Source organism: Procambarus clarkii, chromosome 28 (genome assembly GCF_040958095.1).
Source record: "Procambarus clarkii isolate CNS0578487 chromosome 28, FALCON_Pclarkii_2.0, whole genome shotgun sequence".
NCBI classification, from domain to species: domain Eukaryota; kingdom Metazoa; phylum Arthropoda; class Malacostraca; order Decapoda; family Cambaridae; genus Procambarus; species Procambarus clarkii.
Genome location: NC_091177.1, coordinates 43120564 through 43136897, shown reverse-complemented (window position 1 = coordinate 43136897; position 16334 = coordinate 43120564). Strand labels below are relative to the sequence as shown.

At 45.9% G+C, this 16334-nt stretch overlaps 1 protein-coding gene across 1 annotated transcript; it reads right to left on the bottom strand.

Annotated features, from left to right (window-relative positions):
- Window positions 1-14643: 14643 nt before the first annotated feature.
- Window positions 14644-15693, bottom strand: LOC138369474 (variable charge X-linked protein 3B-like). Its single transcript, XM_069332729.1, has 2 exons — window positions 15601-15693; window positions 14644-15258 (listed from the first exon to the last, which is right to left on the bottom strand). The coding sequence occupies exons 1-2, from the start codon at window positions 15691-15693 to the stop codon at window positions 14644-14646; spliced, it is 708 nt and encodes a 235-aa protein (XP_069188830.1).
- Window positions 15694-16334: the final 641 nt, after the last annotated feature.

Below are 16334 nucleotides of genomic sequence, written 5' to 3'. Positions count from 1 at the left end.
TAGTATACTCCCTCAGTGATAGTATACTCCCTCAGTGATAGTATACTCCCTCAGTGATAGTATACTCCCTCGGTGATAGTATACCCCTTCAGTGATAGCATACTCCCTCATTGATAGTATACTCCCTCAGTGATGGTATACTCCCTCAGTGATAGTATACTCCTGCAGTGATGGTATACTCCCCTCAGTGATAGTATACTCCCTCAGTGATAGTATACTCCCTCAGTGATAGTATACTCCCTCAGTGATAGTATACTCCCTCAGTGATAGTATACTCCCTCAGTGATAGTATACTCCCTCAGTGATAGTATACTCCCTCAGTGATAGTATACTCCCTCAGTGATAGTATACTCCCTCAGTGATAGTATACTCCCTCAGTGATAGTATACTCCCTCAGTGATAGTATACTCCCTCAGTGATAGTATACTCCTCAGTCATAGTATACTCCCTCAGTGATAGTATACTCCCTCAGTGATAGTATACTCCCTCAGTGATAGTATACTCCCTCATTGATAGTATACTCCCTCGGTGATGGTATACTCCCTCAGTGATAGTATACTCCTTCAGTGATGGTATACTCCCCTCAGTGATAGTATACTCCATCAGTGATAGTATACTCCCTCAGTGATAGTATACTCCCTCAGTGATAGTATACTCCCTCAGTGATAGTATACTCCCTCAGTGATAGTATACCCCCTCAGTGATAGCATACTCCCTCATTGATAGTATACTCCCTCAGTGATAGTATACTCCCTCAGTGATAGTATACTCCCTCAGTGATAGCATACTCCCTCATTGATAGTATACTCCCTCAGTGATGGTATACTCCCTCAGTGATAGTATACTCCTTCAGTGATGGTATACTCCCCTCAGTGATAGTATACTCCCTCAGTAATAGTATACTCCCTCAGTGATAGTATACTCCCTCAGTGATAGTATACTCCCTCAGTGTTAGTATACTCCCTCAGTGATAGTATACTCCCTCGGTGATAGTATACCCCTTCAGTGATAGCATACTCCCTCATTGATAGTATACTCCCTCAGTGATGGTATACTCCCTCAGTGATAGTATACTCCTGCAGTGATGGTATACTCCCCTCAGTGATAGTATACTCCCTCAGTGATAGTATACTCCCTCAGTGATAGTATACTCCCTCAGTGATAGTATACTCCCTCAGTGATAGTATACTCCCTCAGTGATAATATACTCCCTCAGTGATAGTATACTCCCTCAGTGATAGTATACTCCTCAGTGATAGTATACTCCCTCAGTTATAGTATACTCCCTCAGTTATAGTATACTCCCTCAGTGATAGTATACTACCTCAGTGATAGTATACTCCCTCAGTGATAGCATACTCCTTCAGTGATAGTATACTCCCTCAGTGATAGTATACTCCCTCAGTGATAGTATACTCCCTCAGTGATAGTATACTCCTCAGTGAAAGTATACCCCCTCAGTGATAGCATACTTCCTCATTGATAGTATACTCCCTCAGTGATGGTATACTCCCTCAGTGATAGTATACTCCCCTCAGTGATGGTATACTCCCCTCAGTGATAGTATACTCCATCAGTGATAGTATACTCCCTCAGTGATAGTATACTCCCTCAGTGATAGTATACTCCCTCAGTGATAGTATACTCCCTCAGTGATAGTATACTCCCTCAGTGATAGTATACTCCCTCAGGGATAGTATACTCATCAGTGAAAGTATACCCCCTCAGTGATAGCATACTCCCTCATTGATAGTATACTCCCTCAGTGATAGTATACTCCCTCAGTGATAGTATACTCCCTCAGTGATAGTATACTCCCTCAGTGATAGTATACTCCCTCAGTGATAGTATACTCCCTCAGTGATAGTATACTCCCTCAGTGATAGTATACTCCCTCAGTGATAGTATACTCCCTCAGTGATAGTATACTCCCTCAGTGATAGTATACTCCTTCAGTGATAGTATACTCCCTCAGTGATAGTATACTCCCTCAGTGATAATATACTGGCAATATATATTGTAATACGGGAATGTGGATTTAGGAATTAGTAATAGAGTAAGTGAACACCATTGCATGCCGGAGAGTAAGCAGGAAATCCATTAGGGTAATACAGATAAATAATCAGTGTTATAAGTGAAGGAACTTACAACCGGTGGCATCCATCCCGCGACCAGGGACAACAAGGGACAATTACTAGAGTCAACGGGATAAATAGATAATATACCACAAATAGGGGACCAGACGACCTCTACACCACAACCCCAACATGGAGGTGTGTGGAGGCTGCTTTAAGTCACTTAGGAAGAGTGTTGTAGGGATTGTATGTAACATTTCTAACATAAGATTTCACCTGAGTTGTACAGGATTACCTACACAATATGCAAACAGACAAGGTACCTACTGGATCTGTCACAATGATAGACGGGTATGGGAAAAACATCACCAAACTAATGAATGACATTACTGAAGCGCATAGGCTACCTTTCACACAAAAGTTACCCGAAATATATGCAGAGTATGTAAAGACAGCAACGAACACTGAACACAACCCAGGGACTGAGAGTTTATAGGGCCAAATTAGCACTGTGGATGGAAAGTGAGTAAAGGTACACAAAAATGAAAGCAATATTGCAGTGCGAACTGGTAATCTGAATAAGATGAGAAAGACGAGAACAAAAATGAGAAAGATGAAAGCAACAAGGAGAAAGATAAGGGCAATACCGAGAAAGAATGCGGAAACGAGAAAATTAGAACAAAAACACAGAGGTAGCCAAGGCATGCACAGGTACAAACAATCAGAATACAAGCACAGATGAAAATATTTGCAGGTATTATGCAAAATGACAGTGTAGATATGGGCCCAGAGGCACGGAATGCTCATTCATGCATTCCCGAAAATGCCGAAACATGTTAGGGAAAGGCAGATGTCGTTTTGGTACAGAGTGTAGATATTTCCACCCTAAGCTATGCAAACTCTCAGTTAATGAGAGGAAATGCTACGACCTTAATTGATCTGATGTCCACGTGAGAGGTAGACAGCGCTATATAAGAGAGGAAGTCCAATATAATAGCCCTGGAAATTTTTTAGAGGCAGGCACAAACAGAGGGAGAACAGACAGGCAGAAACGTGGCAGGAGTACGGATGGGAGAGGGGGAAATGCCCAAGACTGGACTACAATTCATCATCAAGCGCACACATACTACACCCCCCAACTACACAGAGACTACCACACTCCCCAGTATCACTTACAAAACTGGACAAACCATTGCCACAACAACACACCCTGGGTCAGGGTAGAGAGGAGGGAGAACTACCAAAACCTTCCAGAAGTGACACACAATATGAACAATCATTCATATTTGCAAACATACAAGGCCTAAAGTCAAAGTAAAAAAATAAAGTTAGGTTCATAAATGGCCTCCTATTACAGTCAGACTCAATATTTGGGGCATTCACGGAAACTCATATGAAAGATTACATGGATAGTGAAATCTGGATTACAAATTATAATTTATATAGATGTGAAAGAGAAACTAGCTCAAATGGAGGAGTTGGTCTGAATATTAAAGAGGACCTGGTAGGCACAGAGCTACTAAACTCAACTAATGAGGTGGTAGAGGTACTTGAAATTAAGGTAGAAAAAATGCACCTAATTATTATTTTAATATATAAACCACCAGATAGAACGGTTGAAGAATTCACAGAGCAGATGCACAAAATAGTGAACATCCTTGATAATCTAGCGAACCCAGCTCCAGATATTATCTTCCTGGGAGATTTCAATTTACCGAGTCTAAGATGGAGAACGGCAAACACAAATATCATAGCAGGGAATGACCCCGGGAAATAACCAACCACAGGTCAGAGAACTTTTGAGGTTTTGTGACAAATTCTCGCTCAATCAACAGATTACAGGACCAACTAGGAACGAAAACACACTAGACTTGTTATTCACAAACAATGATGAACTAATCAGAGACATTACAATCTCAGATACTACATACTCAGACCATAAGTTCATTGAAGTGCGAACTAGCATAAATAACGGTAGTAGGTCTAAGAGACCCAACAAGCGAGAAGGGGTATTCAACCAATTCAGTTTCAACAATAAGAGGATCGACTTGGAAAAAATAAATGTAGACCTTGCAACCATTCAATGGGAGACAGTCCTAAACGACAAAACTCCCACACAAGGAATAGCTCAACTGACAGCTGAAGCTTACAAGGTCTGCCTGAAGTACGTGCCTGTGAGGAGGGGCAGAAAGAGGACCACTCTAGAAAAAGAACACAGACGACTGTACAGAAGGAAAAAATAACGGAAATGCTTCGGCAGACACAACTCTCACAAACAAGGAAATTAGACCTAAGCAGGGAGATCGAAGAAATAGAGCAAACATTGAAGCGATCATATGAGTCACAGGAAATGGAATTGGATCAGAAAGCGATAAAGAAAAATCCAAAATATTTTTTCACATACTCAAAATCAAAATCAAAAACCTCCACCAGTATTGAACCTTTAATTACAACCGAAGGAACGTACACAGAGGACTACAAAGAAATTAGTGAAATTCTAAGAAGCCAGTATGAGACTATGTTTAGCACACCAATAAACAACATGAAAGTTGATGACCCAGACAGCTTCTTTATGAATGACATTCAAGCTGCAGATAATATAACGGATATTAACACGAACTCGGAAGACTTTGAAAGATAAATTGACAATATGCCTATGCACTCAGCTCCTGGGCCTGACTCTTGGAATTCAATATTCATAAAGAAATGTAAAGTACCAGTAACGCGAGCACTCAGTGTAATATGGAGATAGAGCCTGGATACAGGGGAGATACCAGCAGCACTTAATTTTGCAGATATGGCTCCTCTGCACAATGGGGGGTAGTAAAGCCTTGGCAAAAAATTATAGACCAGTTGCACTAACATCACACATAATAAAAGTGTTTGAAAGAGTGATAAGGAATCAAATTTCTAGTTTTATGGAAAAATAATGAGCTATACAACCCAGGAGAACATGGATTTAGAGCAGGAAGATCCTGTCTGTCACAGTTACTCAACCACTGTGACAAAATCACAGAAGCTTTAGAAGAAAAGCAAAATGCAGATGTTTTATACACAGACTTTACAAAGGCGTTCGACAAATGTGACCATGGAGTGATAGCACACAAAATGAGGTCAACGGGATTAACTGGTAAAGTAGGACGCTGGATACTCAATTTCCTGCCGAATAGAACACAGAGTAACAGTAAACCATATAAAATCAAGTCCAAGTGCAGTTAAAAGCTCTGTACCTCAAGGTACAGTCCTTGCACCACTGCTGTTCCTTATTCTCATATCTGATATAGACAAAAATACAAGTTACAGCTTCGTGTCGTCCCTTGCAGATGACACAAAAATCACCATGAAAATTACCTTCTCTGAAGACATTTAATAACTATGAGCAGGTATTAAGAAAGTTTTCGATTGGGCAGCAGAAAGTAACATGATGTTTAACAGTGATAAATTTCAGGTACTCAGGTACGGCAAAAATGAGGATCTGAAACATAATACAGGGTACAAAACACAATCGAATCTGCCCATAGTAGGAAAACAGCATGTCAAGGATTTGGGAATAATGATGTCTGACGACCTAACGTTTAGGGAGCATAACCCAGCAAATATTGCGTCAGCCAGAGAAATGATAGAATGGACTACGAGAAATTTCAAATCCAAGGATCCCATCACAATGGTTGTACTCTTCAAATCACTTGTGCTCTCCCGTCTTGAGTACTGCTCGGTACTCACCCGCTTCAGAGCAGAAGAGTTTGCTGAAATAGAGGGAATACAGAGAACATATACGGCATACATAGACGCGATAAAGCACCTAAATTATTGGAATCGTCTCAAAGCTCTCCAAATGTACTCACTAAAAAGGAGACGAGAGAGATATCAACTAATATGCACATGGAAAATACTGGAGGGACAGGTCCCAAATCTACACAGTAAAATAACAACGTACTGGAGTGAACGACATGGAAGAAAATGCAGAATAGAATCAGTGAAGAGCAGGGGTGCCATAGGCACAATCAGAGAACACTGTATAAACATCAGAGGTCCGCGGTTGCTCAACGTCCTCCCAGCAAGCATAAGAAATATTGCCGGAACAACCGTGGACATCTTCAAGAGGAAACTAGATTGTTTTCTAAAAAAAAAGTTCTGAACCAAAAGTGTGGTAGGTATGTGGGCCTGCGGGCCGCTCCAAGCAACAGCCTGGTGGACCAAACTCTCACAAGTCAGGGGAGTAGAAGTACTCCCAGAACCCCATCAACCAGGTATCAACCAGGTGTCTTGTTAGTGAGTGCTGGTATAGTGAGTACATGTCAGTGAGTGCTGGTATAGTGAGTACATGTCAGTGAGTGCTGGTATAGTGAGTACATGTTAGTGAGTACAGGTCAGTGAGTACATGTTAGTGAGTACAGGTCAGTGAGTACATGTTAGTGAGTACAGGTCAGTGAGTACATGTTAGTGAGTACAGGTCAGTGAGTACATGTTAGTGAGTGCAGGTCAGTGAGTACATGTTAGTGAGTACAGGTCAGTGAGTACATGGTAGTGAGTGCTGGTCAGTGAGTACATGTCAGTGAGTGCTGGTCAGTGAGTACATGTTAGTGAGTAAAGGTGTACGAGTACAAGTCAGAAAGCCAATCAATATGAACGTTAAAAAAATAATTTTAAGGCACTGGCGTATTTGTAACTATTGTTCTAGTGAATGTCAGGCACGTGCCTTAACCATCTCAGCCATGATGGCACAAAAGTCGACCAACCCTGAACTCTACTGGTCTCACTAGGAGGTTCTGGAGGCCCCGAGCCGGAGCCCAACCGGGGTTTTTACTGTCAACCCGATCACACTCTGGCCAATGGTTCACACTCCTACGTCACACTCAGATTGCAGTGATATATCAGGCCATGTGATTTTTTTTGCAATGTGCAGGCTAGTGTGAACAGATCAATGAGTACATTTCAGAGTGAGCAGGTTAACGTTGACAGGTCAGAGAGTGCATATCATTGAGGACAGGTTAATGTTTACATGTCAGAGAGTGCATATCATTGAGGACAGGTTAATGTTTACATGTCAGAGAGTGCATATCATTGAGGACAGGTTAATGTTTACAGGTCAGAGAGTGCATATCATTGAGGACAGGTTAATGTTTACATGTCAGAGAGTGCATATCATTGAGGACAGGTTAATGTTTACAGGTCAGAGAGTGCATATCATTGAGGACAAGTTAATGTTTACAGGTCAGAGAGTGCATATCATTGAGGACAGGTTAATGTTTACATGTCAGAGAGTGCATATCATTGAGGACAGGTTAATGTTTACATGTCAGAGAGTGCATATCATTGAGGGCAGGTTAATGAGTGCACACAGGTGAGTTGATGCAAGTGAGTATATGTCATTGAATTCTGGCCTCTCAGGTACATCAAAGAGTGCAAGCCAGTGAGTGCATGTCAGTTGGGGCCAGAGTGCACACTAGGGAACGTCACTCAGAGGTCGCCCTCACCAACTGCCCCAAACATAACAACTGTCATGAGGCGAAGATAACAACTGTGTGAGATATCTTTTAACAAAGTTTCTTGACGGTGAGGAGTGTGCTGCTCCTCCGTGCTGGGGCAGTGAAATGGTGCAGCTCTGCAATCGTTGATCAAACTGCAATGAAATTAGGCTTTCTTTCGTTGGAGAATGGACAATAAATTTGCATTGCAAATGAGCTGGTTGATGATGGGAAAGTTGATTTGGCTGTTCCAGCGAAGGCTGATTGTTCTAGGAAGAGCTGGGAGTTAGTGGTCCGTCACACTGGCCCCTACACGCTAGTGTGACCATTAGTGGCCCGTCACACTGGCCCCTGCACGCTAGAGGGACCATTAGTGGCCCGTCACACTGGCCCCTACACGCTAGTGTGGCCATTAGTGGCCCGTCACACTGGCCCCTGCACGCTAGAGGGACCATTAGTGGCCCGTCACACTGGCCCCTGCACGCTAGTGTGACCATTAGTAGCCCGTCACACTGGCCCCTGCACGCTAGTGTGACCATTAGTAGCCCGTCACACTGGCCCGTGCACGCTAGTGTGACCATTAGTAGCCCGTCACACTGGCCCCTGCACGCTAGTGTGACCATTAGGTGCCCGTTACACTGGCCCCTGCACGCTAGTGTGACCATTAGTAGCCCGTCACACTGGCCCCTGCACGCTAGTGTGACCATTAGTAGCCCGTCACACTGGCCCGTGCACGCTAGTGTAACCATTAGTAGCCCGTCACACTGGCCCCTGCACGCTAGTGTGACCATTAGGTGCCCGTCACACTGGCCCCTACACGCTAGTGTGACCATTAGGTGCCCGTTACACTGGCCCCTGCACGCTAGTGTGACCATTAGGCGCCCGTCACACTGGCCCCTGCACGCTAGAGGGACCATTAGTGGTCCGTCACACTGGCCCCTGCACGCTAGAGTGACCATTAGTGGCCCGTCACACTGGCCCCTGCACGCTAGAGGGACCATTAGTGGTCCGTCACACTGGCCCCTGCACGCTAGAGGGACCATTAGTGGTCCGTCACACTGACCCTTGCACGCTAGAGGGACCATTAGTGGTCCGTCACACTGGCACCTGCACGCTAGAGGGACCATTAGTGGCTCGTCACACTGGCCCCTGCACGATAGAGGGACCATCAGTGGCCCGTCACACTGGCCAATGCACGCTTGTGTGACCATTAGTGGCCCATCACATTGGCCCCTGCACGCTAGAGGAACCATTAGTGGCCCGTCACTGGCCCCCGCAAGCTAGAAGGACCATTAGTGGCCCGTCACACTGGTCCCTGTACGCAAGAGGGACCATTAGTGGCCCGTCACACTGGTCCTTGTACGCAAGAGGGACCATTAGTGGCCCGTCACACTGGCCCCTGCACGCTAGAGGGATCATTAGTGGGCCGTCACTCTGGCCCCTGCACGCTAGAGGGACCATTAGTGGTCCGTCACACTGACCCTTGCACGCTAAAGGGACCATTAGTGGCCCGTCACACTGGCCCCTGCACGCTAGAGGGACCATTAGTGGTCCGTCACACTGACCCTTGCACGCTAGAGGGACCATTAGTGGCCCGTCACACGTACCTCAACAGTTTCTGCTCTAACTTGGTAAATTTTTCGAGGAGACTAAGTTAACAGTTTTCCATCACCACACTGGCAGAAGGTAAACTATTTATGTGTGGAGGAGTGTAGTGTATTGTGGAGTATACACACCCACAACAGCTGTATAGTTATACAGGCGGGGAGGAGTGTAGTGTATTGTAGATACCTGCTTGATGGGGTTCTGGGAGTTCTTCTACTCGCCAAGCCCGGTCCGAGGCCAGGCTCGACTTGTGAGAGTTTGGTCCACCAGGCTGTTGCTTGGAGCGGCCCTCAGGCGCACATACCCACCACAGCCCGGTTGGTCCTGGCTCTCCAGTATTTTCCATGTTTATATTATTTGGTATATCTCTCGTCTCCTTTCTAGTGCAATCCGTTCTCGCACTTTTTTAGTCAATATTGACTTATTAAATACGTGCATATGTGACATACTAATTTATTGTGAATATTTTAGTTTACCTTGAAACGCTTCATAGAAAACACCGACTTTACCTAACCTTCTTAGTATGTTAAGATAAGCATCTCATTGCTTCGTAATTACAATTATTACTTAACCTATACCTATAATAGGTTAAGTAATAATTGTAACTACGAAACAATACGGTGCTTATCTTAACATACTAAGAGGGTTAGGTAAGGTCGGTGTTTTCTATGAAGCTTTTCAAGGTAAACTGAAATATTCACAATAAATTAGTATGTCACATATGCACTTATTTAATAAGTCAATATTGACTTAAAAAAATTGCGAGAACGGGTTGTCTAGTGAGTACATTTGGAGAGCTTTGAGACGATCCCAATAATTTAGGTGTTTAATCGCGTCTATGCGTGCCGTATATGCTCTCTGTATTCCCTCTATTTCAGCAATCTCTCCTGCTCTGAAGGGGTAAGTGAGTACTGAGCAGTACTCAAGACGGGACAACACAAGTGATTTGAAGAGTACAACCATTGTGATGGGATCCCTGGATTTGAAAGTTCTCGTAATCCATCCTATCATTTTTCTGGCTGACGCAATATTTGCTTGGTTATGCTCCCTAAACGTTAGATCGTCGGACATCATTATTCCCAAATCCTTGACATGCTGTTTTTCTACTATGGGCAGATTCGATTGTATTTTGTTCCTTGTATTATGTTTCAGATCCTCATTTTTGCCGTAGCTGAGTACCTTGAGGTTATCTTGAGGTTATCTTGAGATGATTTCGGGGCTTTAGTGTCCCAGCGGCCCGGTCTTCGACCAGGCCTCTACCCCCAGGAAGCAGCCCGTGACAGCTGACTAACACCCAGGTACATATTTACTGCTGGGTAACAGGGGCATAGGGTGAAAGAAACTCTGCCCATTGTTTCTCGCCGGCGCCTGGGATCGAACCCAGGACCACAGGATCACAAGTCCAGCGTAGGAACTGTATCTGCAGATTTAAGTGCTGCTGGTATCTCCCCAGTATCTAGGCTCTATCTCCATATTATGCTGAGTGCTCGCGCTACTGGTACTTTACATTTCTTTATGAATATTGAATTCCATGAGTCAGGTCCAGGAGCTGAGTGCATAGGCATATTGGCAATTTCTCTTTCAAAATCTTCCGAGTTTGTGGTAATATCCGTTATATTATCTGCAGCTTGAATGCCATTCATAAAGAAGCTGTCTGGGTCATCAACTTTCATGTTGTTTATTGGTGTGCTAAACATAGCCTCATACTGGCTTCTTAGAATTTCACTGATCTCTTTGTTGTCCTCTGTGTACGTACCTTCATTTGTAATTAACGGTCCAATACTGGTCGAGGTTTTTGATTTTGATTTTGCGTATGTGAAAAAATATTTAGGATTTTTCTTTATCTCTTGTATAGCTTTCTGTTCCAATTACATTTCCTCAGACTCATATGATCGCTTCAACGGTTGTTCTATTTCTTCGATCTCCCTGTTTAGGCTTATTTTCCTTGCTTGTGATAGTTGTGTCTGCCGAAGCATTTCCGTTATTTTTTTCCTTCTCCTGTACAGTCGTCTGCGTTCTTTTTCTAGAGTGGTCCTCTTTCTGCCCCTCCTCACAGGCACGTGCTTCAAGCACACCTTGTAAGCTTCAGCTGTCAGTTGAGCTATTCCCTGTGTGGGAGTTTTGTCGTTTAGGACTGTCTCCCATTGAATGGTTGCAAGGACTACATTTATTTTTTCCCAGTCGATCCACTTATTGTTGAAATTGAATTGATTGAATACTCCATCTCGCTTGTTGGGTCTCTTAGACCTACTACCGTTATTTATGCTAGTTCGCACTTCAGTGAACTTATGGTCTGCGTATGTAGTATCTGAGATTGTAATGTCTCTGATTAGTTCATCATTGTTTGTGAATAACAAATCTAGTGTGTTTTCGTTCCTAGTTGGTTCTGTAATCTGTTGATTGAGCGAGAATTTGTCACAGAATCTCAAAAGTTCTCTGACCTGTGGTTGGTTATTTCCCGGGTCGTTCCCTGCTATGGAGTATACACAACCACAACAGCTGTATAGGTAATGTTTATATATAAACTGGCAATGATTCTGAACCCAATAACAGTGAAGGACACCACAATAAACACAAGCACCAGTGGTCGTAAGAGCCTCCGTACCCATGAGGCTGTGTCACCTGTGGTCGTAAGTGGCTCCGTACCCATGAGGCTGTGTCACCTGTGGTCGTAAGAGCCTCCGTACCCATGAGGCTGTGTCACCTGTGGTCGGAAGTGGCTCCGTACCCATGAGGCTGTGTCACCTGTGGTCGTAAGTGGCTCCGTACCCATGAGGCTGTGTCACCTGTGGTCGTAAGAGCCTCCGTACCCATGAGGCTGTGTCACCAGTGGTCGTAAGAGCCTCCGTACCCATGAGGCTGTGTCACCTGTGGTCGTAAGTGGCTCCGTACCCATGAGGCTGTGTCACCTGTGGTCGTAAGAGCCTCCGTACCCATGAGGCTGTGTCACCTGTGGTCGGAAGTGGCTCCGTACCCATGAGGCTGTGTCACCAGTGGTCGTAAGAGCCTCCGTACCCATGAGGCTGTGTCACCTGTGGTCGTAAGAGCCTCCGTACCCATGAGGCTGTGTCACCTGTGGTCGGAAGTGGCTCCGTACCCATGAGGCTGTGTCACCAGTGGTCGTAAGAGCCTCCGTACCCATGAGGCTGTGTCACCAGTGGTCGTAAGAGCCTCCGTACCCATGAGGCTGTGTCACCTGTGGTCGTAAGAGCCTCCGTACCCATGAGGCTGTGTCACCTGTGGTCGGAAGTGGCTCCGTACCCATGAGGCTGTGTCACCAGTGGTCGTAAGAGCCTCCGTACCCATGAGGCTGTGTCACCAGTGGTCGTAAGAGCCTCCGTACCCATGAGGCTGTGTCACCAGTGGTCGTAAGAGCCTCCGTACCCATGAGGCTGTGTCACCTGTGGTCGTAAGAGGCTCCGTACCCATGATTCTGTGTCACCAGTTGCCGTAAGAGGCTGTGTTCATTCATTAGCTGACACCAGGAAGCATCATTCAAGTGTATTCAACTTGAAGCATACAGTTGTTGATGGACCTGCACTGACCCAGAGGGAAGATGGAGACAACAGGTGGAGTCAGGCAGCAGTCATATATCACCCTATTCTTCTACACTCTAGGTGACTAAGGAGGCAAGGTGAATATTAGGGTGAGGTGAACCTACACGTATATATATTGCTTTGTCTGAATGTTACTTAGTAGACGTGTGGTTATAGTACATACAGTGTATTCTTGAAGACGTCTCAGTGATGACGAAACTTCGAGTAGTTGATTGGAAATATTAAGTGATCTTTCTTCACCCTCTTGATGGTAAAAGGTATTTACTTAGAATTTACAATATTTGTAAAATATTTAACATTCGTCTAAATGGTATAGTGATTAATATATAAATATTTTTTTAATGTTCCTCAAGCATCAATTTCAACAAGAATACTCTAATAATCCCTCAGAGATTCGAACCTGTGCTGGTAGGACGTCAACCACTTGCGAGCTCAATATCATATCACTGAGACCCTCACAATAACTTTTTATTGTAAGTAAAGTAAGTAAACTCACTTTCGCACTTTACCGGCGTAATTCGGTGGTTTCCTCGTTAACGATGAACTGAATACACTTAGGTTGTTACAGTGTTGTTGATTGTGAGCGAGGAAGATTGTTATAGTAATGAAGATGCAGCTTAACAATCTCCTGTGTTTCAGTGATGGTTGTTGGGGCAGTATGTTGGATGGTTCGTCCTGCTCTGCACGATGGTCCTGCGTAAGTGGTTGTTTGATAGTTAGTTGCGGGTGTTTGATAGTTAGTTGCGGGTGTTTGATAGTTAGTTGCGGGTGTTTGATAGTTAGCTGCGGGTGTTTGATAGTTAGTTGCGGGTGTTTGATAGTTAGCTGCGGGTGTTTGATAGTTAGTTGCGGGTGTTTGATAGTTAGCTGCGGGTGTTTGACAGTTAGCTGCGGGTGTTTGATAGTTAGTTGCGGGTGTTTGATAGTTAGCTGCGGGTGTTTGATAGTTAGTTGCGGGTGTTTGATAGTTAGCTGCGGGTGTTTGACAGTTAGCTGCGGGTGTTTGATAGTTAGCTGCGGGTGTTTGATAGTTAGTTGCGGGTGTTTGATAGTTAGCTGCGGGTGTTTGATAGTTAGTTGCGGGTGTTTTATAGTTAGCTGCGGGTGTTTGATAGTTAGTTGCGGGTGTTTGATAGTTAGTTGCGGGTGTTTGATAGTTAGCTGCGGGTGTTTGATAGTTAGTTGCGGGTGTTTGATAGTTAGCTGCGGGTGTTTGATAGTTAGTTGCGGGTGTTTGATAGTTAGCTGCGGGTGTTTGACAGTTAGCTGCGGGTGTTTGATAGTTAGTTGCGGGTGTTTGATTGTTAGCTGCGGGTGTTTGATTGTTAGTTGCGGGTGTTTGATAGTTAGCTGCGGGTGTTTGATAGTTAGTTACGGGTGTTTGATAGTTAGCTGCGGGTGTTTGACAGTTAGCTGCGGGTGTTTGATTGTTAGTTGCGGGTGTTTGATAGTTAGCTGCGGGTGTTTGATAGTTAGCTGCGGGTGTTTGATAGTTAGTTGCGGGTGTTTGATAGTTAGTTGCGGGTGTTTGATAGTTAGCTGCGGGTGTTTGATAGTTAGTTGCGGGTGTTTGATAGTTAGCTGCGGGTGTTTGATAGTTAGTTGCGGGTGTTTGATAGTTAGTTGCGGGTGTTTGATAGTTAGCTGCGGGTGTTTGATAGTTAGTTGCGGGTGTTTGATAGTTAGTTGCGGGTGTTTGATAGTTAGCTGCGGGTGTTTGATAGTTAGTTGCGGGTGTTTGATAGTTAGCTGCGGGTGTTTGATAGTTAGTTGCGGGTATTTGATAGTTAGCTGCGGGTGTTTGATAGTTAGCTGCGGGTGTTTGATAGTTAGCTGCAGGTGTTTGATAGTTAGCTGCGGGTGTTTGATAGTTAGCTGCGGGTGTTTGATAGTTAGCTGCGGGTGTTTGATAGTTAGCTGCGGGTGTTTGATAGTTAGCTACGGGTGTTTGATAGTTGACATGGGACCTTGAGTGATGGTGCCTTGGGTGATGGTGCCTTGGGTGATGGGGCCTTGGGTGATGGGGCCTTGGGTGATGGTGTCTTGGGTGATGGTGCTTTGGGTGATGGGGCCTTGGGTGATGGGGCCTTGGGTGATGGTGCCTTGGGTGATGGTGCCTTGGGTGATGGTGCCTTGTGTGATGGGACCTTGGGTGATGGTGCCTTGTGTGATGGGACCTTGGGTGATGGTGCCTTGGGTGATGGTGCTTTGGGTGATGGGGTCTTGGCTGATGGGGCCTTGGGTGATGGGGCCTTGGGTGATGGTGCCTTGTGTGATGGTGCCTTGTGTGATGGTGCCTTGGGTGATGGGGCCTTGGGTGATGGTGCCTTGTGTGATGGTGCCTTGGGTGATGGGACCTTGGGTGATGGTGCCTTGTGTGATGGGACCTTGGGTGATGGTGCCTTGTGTGATGGGACCTTGGGTGATGGTGCCTTGTGTGATGGGACCTTGGGTGATGGTGCCTTGGGTGATGGGGGCCTTGGGTGATGGTGCCTTGTGTGATGGTGCCTTGGGTGATGGGGCCTTGGGTGATGGTGCCTTGGGTGATGGGGCCTTGAGAGATGGGACCTTGCGTGATGGGGCCTTGGGTGATGGGGCCTTGGGTGATGGGGGCCTTGGGTGATGGTGCCTTGTGTGATGGTGCCTTGTGTGATGGTGCCTTGTGTGATGGTGCCTTGGGTGATGGGGCCTTGGGTGATGGTGCCTTGGGTGATGGTGCCTTGGGTGATGGTGCCTTGGGTGATGGGACCTTGAGTGATGGGACCTTGCGTGATGGGGCCTTGGGTGATGGGGGCCTTGTGTGATGGGGCCTTGGGTGATGGGGCCTTGGGTGATGGGACCTTGGGTGATGGTGTCTGTAGGTTAGCTTAGCATTTTAAAAAGCACTACAATCACCTTCTGAGGTTGATTGTTCAATAAAGCACTGAAGTATATGTTTAACAGATCTCTGATCTCCTTGGAGGACGGAAAAAATATACTGGTTAGCATTGTAAATGTGGGACCAAGTGGCATTATATATGACAGAAAATAATAAAAAAAGATAATAAAAAATCCTGATCCCTTCTCCCACCTGACCCACCATCCACCCTCCACCTGACCCACCATCCACCCTCCACCTGACCCACCATCCACCCTCCACCTGACCCACCATCCACCCTCCACCTGACCCACCATCCACCTGACCCACCCTCCACCTGACCCACCCTCCACCTGACCCACCTTCCACCTGACCCACCCTCCACCTGACCCACCATCCACCTGACCCACCCTCCACCTGACCCACCATCCACCCTCCACCTGACCCACCATCCACCCTCCACCTGACCCACCATCCACCCTCCACCTGACCCACCATCCACCCTCCACCTGACCCACCATCCACCCTCCACCTGACCCACCATCCACCCTCCACCTGACCCACCATCCACCCTCCACCTGACCTACCATCCACCCTCCACCTGACCCACCATCCACCCTCCACCTGACCCACCATCCACCCTCCACCTGACCCACCATCCACCCTCCACCTGACCCACCATCCACCCTCCACCTGACCCACCATCCACCCTCCACCTGACCTACCATCCACCCTCCACCTGACCCACCATCCACCCTCCACCTGACCCACC

What these genes read in the sequence shown, in the direction of transcription:
- LOC138369474 (XM_069332729.1), bottom strand. Translation starts at nt 15,693, where the DNA reads ATGCTAACCAGTATATTTTTTCCGTCCTCCAAGGAGATCAGAGATCTG. An exon ending in TGAACAATCAACCTCAGAAG is followed by an intron (nt 15,259 to 15,600) that starts GTGATTGTAGTG and finishes CCATCTCTCAAG; the next exon opens with GCCCCATCACCCAAGGCACC.